The 16,711-nt window shown below is 41.9% G+C and overlaps 1 protein-coding gene across 1 annotated transcript in view; it reads right to left on the bottom strand.

The window, feature by feature from the left end:
• Positions 1-16,711, bottom strand: part of chchd3a (coiled-coil-helix-coiled-coil-helix domain containing 3a) — a 230,540-nt gene that overhangs the window by 161,687 nt on the left and 52,142 nt on the right. The window contains exon 4 of the mRNA XM_079552199.1: positions 841-1,021. Coding sequence (XP_079408325.1) covers positions 841-1,021 — 181 coding nt within the window. The remainder of the gene's footprint in view (positions 1-840; positions 1,022-16,711) is intronic.

The following is a 16,711-nucleotide window of genomic DNA, read 5'->3' as shown; positions in this document are numbered from 1 at the left end:
TGGGCCGAATGAATCATAAAAGCATCGATATCAGAATAAAAAGTATCGTATCGTTCCACAAAATATCGTGATGTATCAAAAAATCGGCACTGTCACCCTCCTACCCAGCACACCAGAGGAAAAATGGAGCACATGCCTATGATTCAGCACAGACCCCAACAGTTTATTTGAGGTAAAATAGCTACAGTTTCATGGTTGAGGAAATGAACGCTGAACTCTATTTGTAATATGCTCGTTGCCTTACATCACCTGTGACCCTGTGTCGCGCTGGAGATGACAGGAATGTGCACAAGAGGAGAAAAAACATGTTTGTGTTCAGAAATGCCCTCATCAGTGTGTCTGTCTGTCTGCCTCCGCGAGGTCATGTGGTTAAAATGTATTGAACTGCATGTTGAAGGACTGCAAATATAAATCACAAGGATACAAATTGCATTCCTTACATTTCTGTGGCTTTTCACTCGGCTAAAATGTTAAATATGCATCAAATGACGTAAAAGGCTAAATTGCAGCTAGATTAAAAAGGATATGACTGTTTTGGAATCATTTAAGTATTTGTGGTAAATGTCTGTCCTTCACAACTTCATAAGGATAGAAAAAAAATAATTTTGTGCAATATTTTGTAGCAGAAAATACTTATATTCATCACAAAAAATAGTACTCCATAGTGGCAGTGATACAATATATCAGATAAATGCCTATACATTACTTTGGAATGGCTAAAATAGCATGATACAGATCCTTTAAGAAGTCAGTTGTGGGACAATAGATAAAATCCATCATGGAACCTTGACGTCTTGGTGTTGTTTGCCGTTTAGACACTGTTAATAAAGTTGTACTCACGTAGAGTTGTGCCCTGCGTTTCTCATCCTCCGAGGCGATCCTCTCTCGGATGATGGCTTGCTGGAGGTTGTCTTGGGCAGCTGCTCTTTCTACCGACAAGACCCTGGACACCTCACCCTTCACCTGGGACTGAGCCGTGGCCTGAGCGTGTGCTGAAGCTCGCGCCTTCTCCGAATCCAGCCTACAGGGACATGAATACATACAAACATGAAGGCGCGTTTCAATCTTTTAAGTGGTGGTGCACCATGGGCAGGACCGGCACAACCAGAAACTTCAGACCTGATACAGACGCAGTAGATTTAGGGCGAATCCAGGTAAAGAGGGGAACATTTTGGTAAAAGCTCCAGTCCGGGAAACGTACAAAAACACTTTAACCACATTTGTGATTTGTTTAAAAATAAATCGTGAACTTAAAGGTGAATTATGTAACTTTTGATGTGATAAAAAAAGTTGATATTTGTGCGTATTTGACCAGGCGACTCTATGAGTGGTCAGTATAGCGCATTTACTTTCCATCACAGTGGCAAGGCAAGGCTAGTTTATTTGTAGAGCACAATTCATACACAAGGCAAAGTGCTTCACAGTTGCATACATATAAGAAAACAAATACAATCAATAAAAACATCAACATAGAATTAATCAATTACAGTAAGAGGCAAGAGTGTAGATAAAATACTTTCAGTCATATTCATGGCCAAAAAGAACTGTTTTCAGCCTGGATTTGAACATTGTCAGAGTTGAGTCCTGTCTCACATCCTCGTGAAGACTGTTCCAGATTTGAGCTGCATGAAACTGAAACTCAGCCTCACCGTGTTTATTATTGACTCTGGGAACCACCAGGAGGCCCCTCCCTGAAGGTCTCAGGGCCTGAGATGATTCATACGGCTGTAACATGTCAGAGATGTCTCTAGGACGCTCCAGGATCCATTATTTGGAAGGCTTTCCTTGCTGACGGACCCTCTAACCAGAAAACCTGCAAAACAAGTGATCCTGGAGCGGTAACAGTAATTAAAAGTAAAGGCGCCCTGCTGACCGCTCATACAGCCACTTGGTCACTACAAAGTCAAATACACGCACATTTTTTTTTGGTATAAAAAGTTGTATAATGTACCTTTAAGGACTTGGATTGGTGTGATTGACAAGTAACATATTAACCAATCAGAGAAAAGCAGGATATGACGCAGGCGGCTTGCTGCATGTTTTGTATGCAAGGAAGTTAGTGGTTTTACGATGGCATGATAGACTGATGTGAAGGATCTATGTCGGTTTTGCCAAAAAAATTAAAGCGATATTTCAGGATTTTTGACATGGGGCCTCATTTCCAAGTTATTCAGAGTGTTGTTGATTTCTGGAGATATACATATATTTTTATTCATGTAGTCCTTATATTTGAAGAGTTTAGTGGCGCTAGGCTAATGCTAGGCTAGCACATTTCTATGGTATCAGCTAGCCTGCTTTAAAAAACAGTCTGACCCAAGCACAGAGCACCTGATGCAAATCACTTATAACACCAGACTAACCAGGGGCGGACTGGGACTGAAAAACAGCCCTGGACTCTGACCAGCCAGGCCCAAATTTCCATACATACGTACTTCTAAAAATACATATTAACCTCTTACCCCCCCATCTTAACAAAGTGCATTTTATCCAGTTTGGCTTTACCCAAATCGAAAAGCTTCTCGACTGGAGAGCCTCATTTTGAAAGCTAAGACCTCACGTTTTTGTCATGTTTTTTTTTTGTTTTCATTGCTTTGTTGTTGGGTTTTCATCTATTTTTTTCTATTCAAAATTAAACAATGTGGATTTTCTAAGTGGATAAAAGGGGGAACTATATCGTAAGGCGTAATAATACCAGGAGTAATATGGCATCCGCACAGTAAAGTGAAGATTACTGTGCGGATTTCGACTACTACTGCTGGTATTATTACGCCTTACGATATAGTCCCCCCTTTTATCCGCTTAGAAAATCCACATTGTTGAATTTTGTGTAATTATACTTTGTAGTGGAACACTTCACGTAACCATATTTAAATAGGGAAAACGTGGAAGAGCTTGGTAGCTTCTATCTTGACCAGTTTTGGAGCTATAGAGGAGAGAGGGAGAGGCTAAATGCTAACGCTGTCTGCGCTGTGTTTACGTGACTGAAGGCACAGGGGAAGATCAGACAGGTCCTAAAGAACTCGTCAAAGCTAAGGTAAGAACATATCTCAGTATGTAAAAACGGTGGCCTATTCCTTTAAGCATCATTTAAAGTGTTTTTTGTATTTATTTGTGAATAAGTAAACGCTACAATTTTCAGTAAAATCAATAATTCATTTAAACACTGGAGACACACACAGGCGACATTCATGAATTAACGCCAGGCCTATGTACAAAAAAAAACGCACATACTCCACAAAAGTAACTCCGTCATAACTTCCCCGCTTTCATCTGACATCTTGAATTATGTATGAATAAGATTTATGTCGCTATCCCTTTATAGCCTTCATAATGTCGCCCTGCAGTATTAATTTGTAATGTAAAAGTGTTATAGACGGTGGGAATAAGCTCCGTGCAGAAACAAGACCAGCGCTTGAACCCTGTCACCGGATCCTCACAGTCGCCTAGCAACGCACTGCCTTCAGCGCGACAGTTCGGTCTGAGCGGAGCGTCCCTGAATCTCCTCCTCCGCCAGTGAAGAGGGAAAGTAAACACTATTTTAACACCGTGTGAAGCCATAGGGATCTTAATTAACTAAGAAAAAAAAAAAAGCCTACAACAAACTGAGACATTTATGAAGCGGTTTAAGATAGGAACCTTAGTTAAACCCTCAAGATTTCAGGATTTTTTTTTTTTGCTGTTCCATCCCAAACACAAAAAAAAACACATTTCATAACTCAATGTGTGTCTGTATGTATCGAAAAGGCAAAACCTGTTATTGCACACGCACGCTCTGGCTGTGCATGTGCCTGGATAACTCGGTCATTTATAATGGAATGTGAAATTGTATGAACACGAGATGCCGTTATTATTACCCACATTGGGGATCGCTTGCAGGTGTACACATGTGTTTTAGTTATGTATATTATGGAGCCTTTTGAGCACTTTTTTCTATTGAAATGATATACTATATTTTGTATTCACTTGCTTTATTCTGAAATGCATGAAAGCAAATCACTTTTGAATATGGGGTAGGCACTTATAAGCTTTCTGGCTTCGGGACTACTCCTTTTGAGTTGTTTTAACTGAGTAATGATGTGATGATGTAAATTAAAACTGTAAATTGCTCAAATAAACTAAAACTAATCAATTGACTCTGTGCTTGACTTAAAATCACAACAATGCTGCCCAAAAAGTGACTTCCTGCTTCGATCCAGCACGCCAAAATAAGAGCACACGGCTCGTCTCATTGATTGGCTCAGCAGGTACTTGCAACAATACAAGAATATAATTAAATACACACATTTAAGTGTTTTGTTTGTTAAAGGGATATTTCAGGATTTTTGACATAGGGCCTCATTTATCCAGAGTGTTGCTGATTTCTGGAGATATCTTTTTTTGTAATTCATGCAGTTCTTATATTTGAAGAGTTTCGTGGCGCTAGGCTAGTGCAAGGCTAGCGCATTTCTATGGTATCAGCTAGCCTGCATTAAAAACAGTGTGACCCGCTCCACAGAGCACCTGAGGCAAATCACTTATAACGCCAGACTAACCATATAAATGTCTGTGTCGATAGAATAACTTTTGGAATATAACTGACTTTGCATCACATGAATGATCGCATTTTGAGGGACTATTTTCTAGCAGATCACTCCGCCGCCGCGTAGCTTATACAAACACAAAGCTGAAGCTGCTCAAATATATGGTATGTTAAATGCAAAATGGTTAAAATTACTCTATCGACACAGACATTTATATGGCAGAAAGAAAGTTGAACAAATGAAAAAGATGGTGCTTTTATTTTGGTGCGCTGGATCGAAACAGGAAGTCACTTCTTGGGCTTCTTTGTTTTGATTTGAATGTTATGCAGAGAGTCAATTGAGATCTGTTACCATGCTGTGACATCATCTGCATACTCTCTAGCTCTATATCTATTTTAAAATGTGAAATACTCAAGTTCAGAGTAAAGTGTTCTGATGACAATAGAGCGTATAAGTGTCAATTAAGTGTCAGAGTGTGGTACAATGGTATTTGTTGTAGTTTTTGGACCCAAGCTAGCAGTAATAGTCCTAGTCAACCTACAATAACCATGGGAACAAACTGCGACAAATACTTCCTGTCACTTTTTCATTATGACTCATGACACAAGAGTGGTATGACAGCGTAAAACATATAGCATAAGACTGACAGTGTTGGACTGAAGACGTTAACACAACTAACGGGCTCAGATGATGAGACAGAACAGAGATTAGATTTATGATCATATTGATAGTTATAGTCATATTGATTTGTTACAATTGAGTTCACGTTTCAGAATGTGGTCATAATCTCAGGTTGATAGATACAGACAAACATCTCTGGAATCACCCATATATGGTCAATGTTTCCTTCCCATCGTTGGTATTGTTCAGTCTCCTTACATTGTTAGTATAATTTTTGTTACAATGTAATAAGTATTGCTACCTGTGGTAACACCACCATGATATAACATTTGTGTAATAATCCTTGAACAAAGTAACAGTGAAGTTGAATGTATTAATCTCTGAATGGGGAACTGGGGGTGTGATTAAATAAATTATCTTCTTCCCGCTCCCTTTCAGGTAGAAATGGATCATCATGTTTACATGCTGTACTTTCTGTGCCATTACCTGAAATAAATTGATAAAAGAAAAGAAAAAATGAAAAATGTTCTGAAGCAGCTGAGGGGAAAAACATTATTATTGGTAATGCATAGGACACGGTGGCGCAGCGGTTAGTGCTCGTGCCTCACAGCTCGAAGGTCCCGGGTTTGATTCCCACCTGGACGGGGCCTTTCTGTGTGGAGTTTACATGTTCTCCCCGTGTCTGCGTAGGTTAGTGGTAGGTTATAAAAAACATGTGCAATAGGTTAATCCTCCAGCCAGATGTTTCTGACCACCAGCCTGGCTCCACATCATGGAGATGGGTCCCCGAGCGCCGGCCCAAGCTGGCAGCTCACTGCTCCTACAGGTCGCCCCATGTGATACTGAGGATGGGTCAAATGCAGAGAACTAATTTCTCTACAGAGATTAATACAGTATCAGATATAGATTTAGATTTTAGATTTAGATCGGTGCCGGACCAGCAAAACGAGATTGCTTAGAGTAGCTTTATATTCCGCCATAAAACGGCTAAAAAGAGTGAAAAATTGTGTTTCCCAAAAGATACTTCCCTCCCCCTCAGCGAGGCCACGCCCTTTTCTATGACGCTATGCCGCTTTTAGATGATGAGAGACAGAAAAGAGATTAGATTTATGATCATATTGATAGGTTAAAAACAAAAAAAAGAAAGGCAAGCACACTGACTGCCCCTTAAAGCAACACTCGACTCAAGAGGGGCTTAAAGGAATAGGCCACCGTTTTTACGTACTGAGATATGCTCTTACCTCACTTTAGCCAAGTTAATATATCCCCGTCTGGTCTTTGTCCGTGCGCTCTGTCAGGCAAACGGAGCACATACGCAGCCTCTCCCACATGTCACATAGCTCCAAAAAAGCTCACGATAGAAGCTACCAAGCTCTTCCACGTGTTCCCTATTTAAATAAAGTTACGTGAAGTGTTTTCATGCGAAGTATATTTACACAGAAATGTAGCATGTCGATTTTATAAGCAAATAAAAAGGGGGACTATATTGTGAGGCGTAATGATACGAGGAGCACAGCGTCCGCGCAGTAACTCCTAAAGACTTCCCCCGCTCACTTCCGTCAATAACCTTTAGGAGTTACTGCGCGGACATTTTACTCCTCGTATCATTACGCCTCACAATATAGTCCCCCTTTTTATCTGCTTATAAAATCGACACGTTACATTTCTGTGTAAATATACTTCGCATGAAAACACTTCACGTAACTTTATTTAAATAGGGAACACGTGGAAGAGCTTAGTAGCTTCTATCGTGAGCTTTTTTGGAGCTATGTGACATGTGGGAGAGGCTGCGTATGTGCTCCGTTTGCCTGGCAGAGCGCACGGACAAAGACCAGACGGGGATATATTAACTTGGCTAAAGTGAGGTAAGAGCATATCTCAGTACGTAAAAACTGTGGCCTATTCCTTTAAGCAACAACTTCAAATCATTTTGTCGAAACACCAGACATGATTAAATGCGAGGAAACCGACATAAACAACAAGAAACATCAAATATTCCAAAATCTGCTTCGGTCCAGCCCTCATTCCACCCTGCGTAGCCGAGTGCGACCACGGCTCTGCTGCTGCTCAGTAGAACCATGGAAATAATATCTCGGATGAGGCTTAACGGCGGAGACACGGGGGCCAGGGCTTGTCAGGACGTTGCCTGGAGCTTCCCCTGTGGGCAGCAGTTGGCAAGGCACGGTGAAAAACAGCCTCTCCGTTTTGTTCGCTGCACGCGTGGAAATTCATGGCACCGTTATGAAGACACTGTGAGGCCAGAGGGTTCAGCGGCAGGTTGTTGCGCTTTAAAAATGCAGAGGACAGTTTTGTATTTTTTCCAAAGACACAATATAATCCAGGAAATACATAACAGGATTACTCAAAACTGTGTGGATGAAGAGAAATACTACTCCAGGTATGTGTTTGACGACATGGATCAAAGGCAGCACACACATGTAGTGCATTGTTAACAGATTTAAGCCATCATACCTGTTGATGTTTTTGGATCGGTCATTTCTCACACGTCTAAAATCACTACAAAAGGACAGAAGGACGTATAGCTCATCGACTGGCAGGAGATACAGTAGGAGGATGTCATAAATATACTGTATGTGTACAGCCCTATAGCCAGACTTTAGCCTGCAGCAGCACTAAATGTCAAGGAGCCAAAAGAGATAGGCTGATGGAAAGAAAGTCAGACAGAGAAAGTGGAGGGACTGTGCGATGGCGGCGTGACATGTTTGGCCGGGAGCAAGTGAAGCAAAGAGGGATGGAAGGGAGAGCATGGTCGGGAGAGAGAGAGAGAGACAGAGTAGCTATGACCAGTCTCAGTCCAGTGGTCCGCACACGTCAGCACACACCATCCATCATCAGGCCTGGACTCTCTTACACTCGGAGCCTCCTAATGGCCTTTTACATTCACCATTTCCCCCACACTGGCTGCCCCTCCGCTAATGCACCTGTAAGCCACCTCTCGCTGAACTCCTGCAGCCGCGATTGTTGCCGCCGTGACAGGGGGGGAGCCGCGCTGATCGAAAGGCCTGCTAAAGTATGCGCCGCGGGAGCAACAGTAGAGCCAAGCTTATCTATTATTAAACCGCTGCTGTACGATAACATCAGCAGAAAGGAATTTGTAACGGAGATGTATTACATGCTCGGAGATTTGGATCGATTCGGGACGGGCGTCTCACACGTCGGAGCGTAATGCAAATTGTAGGTGAGCTTTATAAAAACAAAAAGTAAATCACCGGTGGGAAGAATTCATCAAGTGATGATGGTGCAATAGGTTGAGTTCACGTTTCAGAGTGTGATGATCATGATCTCAGGTTGATACAGACGGCATCTCTGGAATCGCCCGTATATGGTCATGTTCTGAAGCAGCTGAGGGGGGAAACAAAAAGAAAAATCTAAACTTTCTCTAATTATTCAAGAACTACTTTCACAAATGCTGAATTATGAATAAAGTTTTCTTTTTAATGAAGATACAAAGACATGGGGAGGAGAAAAGTGTTTCAACAGCCCATAATGAAGCATCATGTTAGCATTCTCCGTTATGTATGTATTTATCAAGCTACATGCTAATGCTATCTACGACTGCCAGTTTTTCATTTCTACTGAACAATCTGCTGTGAAATAACATCCACATGGAACCGAGTTAGACTTGACTTTATTTGTATGTGATGTATGTAAGTTACAGCTGCCTTAAGCGTCGCCCACGCCCCTCACTCCCCTCCACACTGTTTAGACCACACGCTGCTCTGATTGCATTCAATGACCTACGGAAATCTCATTAATCTTGTATGAAACACATTCATTCGCATAAATAAGATAAGTTCTTGTGTTTTTTGGACATTTAGAACATAATAATTCCATTTAGAACCAAGTTCACAGCGCAGTACTTTTCCCCCCGCAACCCTTGAACGCCTCAGCCTCTCCTCCGGTGCTGCTTTGCTTTGTGAGGAAAAAAAGGAAGAAAAAGACCTGGCAGCTCCTGTAGATGTTGGATTAATAAACAAACTGACATTTCACGAGGATTTCAGCTGCATCAGAGCAGGTCGGTCACATGTTTGTCAGTCCACGTAAACTTCTGCCATAATGCTAAACTGTTAGCCGCTAACTGTCGCTGCGTCTTCTGCTTCGAACATTTGCGATCTCTTGTTCACGTGTTTGTGTTTACATGGTGCGGGGGGGCATATGGGGGTGAGGTATGAGTTGGGGGGGTGGGCTGTGAGCTGAGGGCATGGATCTATTATAATAAACGGGCGAGGGAGGTGCGAGGTGCAGCACCGGTCTTCTTCTACTGTTTGCGAGTGTGGCGTACATGGGGGCGCATCTAGTGGCACTTATTGGTAATGCATCGGTGCCGGACCGGCAAAACGTCTGACAGAATAATGACAAGTAAAGCGCTCAAATAAAGGTAAAATGTCATTATTTGAAGCCCCGTGACTCAGCAGTCGAGCCAAACAAAGACTTTCACAGTTATTGGTTCCTCCTGGATCTTATACAGTCCACTCCAGTTTGGGTAAAAGTGTTTTTGACCTGAAGAGCTAAGAAAAAGCTTCTGAGTCTAGAAGCGAAACATCCTCAACTTATCCAAAACTGTTTAAATCAGCTGACCAGACACGTAACAGCAACATCACGTGACAACCTCTGAGGAAGGCCACAGTTGTACCTGAAACCGCCAGGTACGAAAATTAACACAAAGGTCTGAGAAGACCTAATGACCCCAATTGGACTACCAAAACCCAGTCCAGTCGAAGATTTAGCTTCTCTTCGATGGCGTCATTAGTCATTATGAACAGAAATGACTCAGTGCGATGAGTAGCTTTAATATTCCGCCATGAAACGGCTAAAAAGAGTGAAAAACTGTTTCCAAAAAGATACTTCCTTCCCCCTCGGCGAGGCCACGCCCCTTTCTATGACGATATGCCATCTGTATCAATACAACTCTATAGGACGAATACAGTTTTTGCATCAATTCTCCAAAACAAAAATTGACAAATGTTTTTCCTCATCAGTATTTGATAGTGATTGGATTCAGAAACCCACCATCTTTTTTATGGCTTTTTTTTATATAACATCATGCTAATGTTTTCAAATATTGTCACCACTTTTGGACGCCTTTCGGAGAAAATAATTGGACATTATTTTATATGTGCTGGAAGATAAGACAATGAACTTCAGTTGTTATTAGACTGTGTATGTTTCCACCAAGCGTTAATGAAAAAGTATGTTAGCATCGGTTGGTTGTGTAACAGAATATATTAAATCCTGCAGATACGATGTTTGCACACAGCCTCCCACACAAAGTTACAAACACCATATTTCCAAAAATCCTTTCAATTGTGTGCTTCATGTATTAGGCAGCAATCAAATATGACAGAAAGTAAATTGAAACGGGTATTTAAGTCATGAGTTGATAGCAAATAGACTTGTTAATCAGTCAGTGAGTTGGAGGTTTCTTTTGTGATTCAAAATCCATTGTTCCACCCAACTGCAGCAACTTTGGCTCTTCGCACTTTTTCCAAGTCGAATGAGAAAATTAACTGAAATTAGATGTATATAGTTTATAGAGACTGGGATGGGAGGCTTCGCACATAAAGGACATGATTTTAAGTTAATTACAGCCTTTCTACTCATTTCGCAGCGCTGAAAAGCCACAAAAAAGTCACAGTCTAATGGTTGGACCGCCTTTAGCTTTGATTACAGCACGCCTTCACTGTGGCATCGTTTCAATAAGCTTCTGCGATGTTGAAAGATCCAGTGTTTCGCCAAGATCTTGTATGGACAATGGAGAGTGTGATCACCGTGCAAAGCCTTCTCCAGCACATCCAAAAGATTCTCAATGGGGTCAAGATCTGGACTCTGTGGTGGGTCGATCCATGTGTGAAAATGATGGCCCTTTCTGTGTGGAGTTTGCATGTTCTCCCCGTGTCTGTGTAGGTTTCCTCCTGGTACTCCGATTTCCCCTACCACTAAAAACATGTGCAATAGGTGAATCCTCCAGCCAGATTCTGACCATCAGGCTGGGACATATCTCCATGATGTGGGCCCAAAACGCGCCTCAAGCCCGTCGTTGGACGCTTGTGCTTACTAAAGTCAGACGCTGTTGAAGTAGCTGTTGCCTGAAATACACCTGCTACATCTCATTGTTGATTAAAAGTCTGCAATAAACCACAAATGCGTGAAGGCCGGGTCAGTGCATGATCGTCATAAAGGCTGCTCTATGTCGTTACGGATTCATTGACGTTATTAGTGCTTAATGCTTGTTTTCATGGGAGAAAACGGGAGCTCAAAGCAAGCTAACTGAGCTAACAAGCTATGGTTTTCTCCCAGAGCTAATTGTAGATGATGTGAGTAATAAACTACAACATCAGCCCAGCTCAGTGTGTGATCATCATAAAGCTGCTCTATGTCGTTACGGATTCATTAACGTTATTAGTGCTTAATGCTTGTTGTCATGGGAGAAAACCGGAGCTCAATGTGAGCTAACTGAGCTAACAAGCTATGGTTTTCTGCCGGAGCTAATTGTAGATGATGTGAGTAATAAACTACAACATCAGCCCAGCTCAGTGTGTGATCATTGTTCTTTATTGACTTTATTTGTGCATATTTCTCGTTTTCACGTGAGGACCGGAGGTTTAGCTTAGCATTAGCTTTCTCCGGTGCTAATGCTACAACAGGCATCCTCGAGGCCCAAACACATTCCCAGCGCAGATTCAGACACTAATATAAGTTTTCTTGTCGCCGCTTTTAATCCCGGTTGTTTAGATAAAGAAGCACTGATATGTCTTTGTAAAAGTCCCAGAGCTGCTGTAGCTCCGGTTCACAATGAAGCTAAACCTCCGTGACTTGTTTACATCTGTGGGGCCGGCGTAGAATCTGCCCCGGAGGCTCTGCTACAACGTACGTCACTATGGGGGGAAAGCTCTTGATTGGTCGCGAATTTCGCCAAAGAGTTCAACATTTCCCAACTCGAGCGAAAAACCTCAAAACGCGCCGCACAGGAGTCTTTCACCATATTCTGGGAAGAGCGTAGCAGTTCATCTGTTTTATTCTCCAGTGAACGTCCATTAGCCAGAACACGAGTAGGGACAGAAGGCACGTGTGGCTTAGCTGTGAGTCGGCCTGGGTCTCTATAGCCTGTCCGTCCATGGGAATGGATCTCTCCTTCTGTGGTTCTCCCCAAGGTTTCTCTTTTGTACTGCCGGGTTTTTGAGTTTTTCCTTGCCGTGCTGGAGAGTCTAAGGACGGGGGACGCCCACGCCGCTCGTTGCTACCTCCTATTGGACATTATATTTGCCATTATATTTACCTGAACTTTTAATTGTCATATTTATTGCTCTGTTTTATTGCCTTGATGTTTGGTGCAGCCCTGTGAGGCGACTTCTGTTGTGATATTGGGCTATACAAAACCATTAAACTTGAACTTGAAACTTGAGTCTTGCCTGGATACCTCCTCGTTTGCCCCTTCCTTGCTTCCTGTAGTGCCTCTTGTGACGCCTCCACTGTGCTGCAGGTATGGGCGGCTATTGGTGCCTCTTCAGTGTTTCAGAAGAAGAAATGTGTAGGTCTCAAATGTCTTTAGCTTTCTTCAGGACCATTATGGACTCTCTGCAGAACAAATAACCAAAAACACGGCAGCTGTACCAAGAGAGGGAGGTTGCTGCTTGTTTACACGTCGCCAACCTGGTCATTCAGGATGTTTTTTAGCCTCATTCTTTAGGAACATTGTGTTGCTGAACCTAGACCTGCCCAACTGCAGCAGAGCAGAACAACCCCAGATCAGAACAGGAAGTTATATCCAGGTGGCCACGTTTTTCTTTTTTTTGTATACCTACACATTCCAGTGGGAAGAAGGCAAACTATCCTAAAAGTAATTGTTTGAAAAAGAAGCCGTATCTTCTTCCCGTATATTTACTGCCGTCTTTTGTCAGGAAACTTGGCCATTGTGTTTACAGTGACTAAACATAGACAGCTTTGCGAGAAGAAGAAGAAGAAAAAAAAAGTCTTTCAACTGACTTCCCCACAAGTGCTAACCCAAGCAAAGACTGTTATCACTAGCTGGATGCTATCTGTCTGCTTCACCTCTATTGCTTTCCAGTCATTATTGCCCTGTCCCTGGGATATTGGACGCATTTTTCATTCGACTGTAGAAGATTGGCAGCGTGCAGGAGAGGGAGCTTGTGAGCAGAGCATGGTTGACTCAGACAGAGAGAGAGAGAGAGAGATGGGGAGAGAAAAGAAGGAAGAATATTGTCCTCAGAGGATAAGGGTGGTGTTTTGGCCGGAATAGTGGATAGAAAAGTGGGGATAATCTTGCCCTGGTAACCTGTGTTTTGATGGCTCACTGGACTGAGTCTGGGAGACAGGAAGATGGAGCGATAGAAGCATTCAGGTGCCGTTAATTTGAAGAGGAAGCGGAGCACGAGAGGGTCGGGCAGCAGCGCTTAGCCTTTCCGCAAAAGTAACTGTGCGATTTTCAGAGGACGACCTTGGCGACAAAGAGAACACGGAGAAGTTTCTTTATGAGTGTAAGCGAAGATAAGATCGGAGCACAAAAAGAACTGAAGATACAAAGGAACACTTGAAGAAAAGTCACAAAGGAATGATGTTTCTATTAACGTATGCAAAGACGATTACCTTTACATCAACAGTAAGATAAAACAGACAGCATTTAAAACAGCGGCCTCAAGCTCATTTGGAGCAGGCGCCGAAAATGCAAACACAGTGCTTGTTGGGGGGCACAACAAATGAAGCCTTTTCTATATAGAAAGTTATAATTTAAGAACTTTTTACAATTTGCTACAATATGCATAAAAATAGATCATTACCTCTCTGTACATTGTTTTAAGCGTTCAGATGGTTTAACTATTTGTTGTGCTTCGGAATTAAGAAATTACAAACTCAGATTCACAATTAGTGTCTTGTAATAAATATCATGTTAGCTAATAATGATTTAATGTAGTATTAATTATTGATACAGTGACCTCCTCAATAGTGTTTCTCTCACTGCAGCTGCTTTAATGTTCAGGGCATCGATGAATGATCTTTCCTCCTCCAGAGGAGTCATCATTGTGTCCAAACAGTTTCTGCCTGTTCTTAAAGGGGGGGTATTATGCAAAATCGACTTTTTCAAGCTTTCCATCATGTTATTATGTCACTCCTTCATTAAAAAGAAGTGTTGCCTTGGCACATTCACGTCTTTTTGAGTAATCTGTAAAAACTCTGATGGCGGCCATTTTAGGGATAGGTTTGCCTGAGTCCTCCTAGGAACGCCCCCACCTCCTGGAGACGCCTCCGAGCTTTCGTCACCAGCCGAGTAACCAACCACTGCTCCTCAGCAGAACCCCCTCCCCACTGATGCCACAGACAGCGTGTGGAGGGGGCGTGTCGGAAAGGCTCAGAGGTTCTTAAAGAGACAGAGGCCGATTTCAAGACATTCACTACAGCCATTTTGAGAGAGCCATTTTATACAAGGCAGTTATTCTAATTTACTGCATTTACAGACCAACAGAAGGTTTGGTCATCATTGTAGTGTGATATAGACTGGTGCTATGTGACTGAAAAAAGCCTAATACCCCCTCTTTAACATTATGTGCTCCTTGTTGTGAGTATTTGATGTTGCTCGGGACAGAGATGGAGTTTGTAAGAAAGAAAAGGCCATGGTCCACTCCTCACATCACTGTTGTGCCATGAACATGTTTAAACTCTGATGACGACATGTTCGCTTTGAGGCTATAACTTGTTCAGCACATGATTAGCTGAACAAAGAAAGTTTGTCGGCTGTATACTCAAAACTGCTGAGCTATATCAGCAGCATCACCAGCATTACCAGCGGTGCCTCATGGGAAATGTTGTTGGAACATGTTTAAAGCAGCTTATTGGTGGGCCATTTATAATATGAATACGAATCTCGCAGGCCAACAAAAATGACCTCGCAGCCGATGATTTAACCCGGCCCCTGACTTGTAGAGCACAAATCTCTGAGTATGTCAAACCAAAAAGTCTCTAGCCCATTCCTGTGCGGAGTTATGATTTGTTTTTTTAACTAAATAACCAGTATTCTCATTCCAGACACTAGGGAGGCAACTTAAATAAATAAAAAAGAATTACACATGTGTCCAGCAGAGGCCACTGACATAAGAGATGAGGATATAAACAACGCATTATAGCCACGTGGTAAATGAAGCTTATCACCACAGAGTGTGGGGTGAATGAATAATGACGACAGTGAACTTTGAGAAACTTGTGACACAGGCTTGCAAAGCACAATACAAGTTAGTAATGAAGTTTTATTTGAAAATAAAAATAAATATATCTGTGGTATTTCAAATTATAACAAAGTGCGAAGACTTGATTACTATTTTTGCACAGCTAAACAAATATGTGCCCGGAATCAAGTGTTGATCTTGTGGATATAGTAGTGTGGACGACTGTGCAGGCGAGTAATCTCTACTTCACAATGAGGTAGGGCCGATTAATCCACAACTAATCGATTACTAAAATAGTTGTCAACTATTTCAGTAATCGATTAATCGTTATCTAGCAAACGCAGACTAAAATAGAGCAAAAAAGACATAACAATTGTATTTTGGATGAAAACCTACTTTGTTTTTAAAGTTAGGGTCTGTAGTGTTTTGTACATTATAAATTTCATAAATATCTGTCTTTGTCTCATCCAATCAGAAAGCAGAATTAGCACAAAGAGCCTCCTACAAACGTTTACTTTAAGTTTACTCCATCAACATGTCTTCAAGCGGCGCCACTTTAGCTTATGTGATAAAAAAAAAATGAAGAAATACAATTTCCATGCACCTTTCATAGCCAAGCGATAATCGATTAATCGTAAAAATAATCGGTAGATTAATCGATTACCAAAATAATCGTTAGTTGCAGCCCTACAATGAGGCCTCCTGCGTTTTGGTCTGGGTCAATTCTATAGCCAACCCGGCCCAGGATCAGGATCAGGAATCATGATAATGTGGCCCCCAGAGAAAAAAGTTGGAGGACCCCTGATTTAGACTGTTAGAGTTATAATAATATAGTCATAATAATGCATCAGTTTTATACAGCACTTTTCTAGTCACTTTCACACTTGCTCACTTGTAAGCCATGTCACGCTCTGGCTCAGTGCCTGCATTCAACGAACTGACCTGCGACCTGCCAGGCTACGTCATCATGAAGCACCGTTTGGCTACATGTCGCTCCAAAGCGCGAGCCCGTTAAATGCTGAGGTAGAAAACACAAGCTGGGGGGAATGAAATAATGCAAGTTTAGTCTCAAGATACGCAGTCTGTTGCGTATTAGACTAATCTACACAACCGGGAGCCAAATGAAGTCAGTTATGAAATCATTTGTTTTGACTCACTGGGGGGCTCTTACTTAGAATGAAAACAATGTATTAGGTTAGTCTTTCAAGAGGAATAAAGAGGAGGAATAAACATGAGGACTGGAAAGCCATTTGAATATGTGATATAGTTCAAAATTGTGATAAGATAAAATGAAACATATTAAAACTGTATTTCCTGGCCATTACTTCCCGTTTTCCATCGCCTGCACTATAACAAGCTGCTTCCGAGCCGACA

Source organism: Gobius niger (genome assembly GCF_951799975.1).
Source record: "Gobius niger genome assembly, chromosome: 2".
NCBI classification, from domain to species: domain Eukaryota; kingdom Metazoa; phylum Chordata; class Actinopteri; order Gobiiformes; family Gobiidae; genus Gobius; species Gobius niger.
This window is presented reverse-complemented; position numbering and strand designations above follow the sequence as displayed.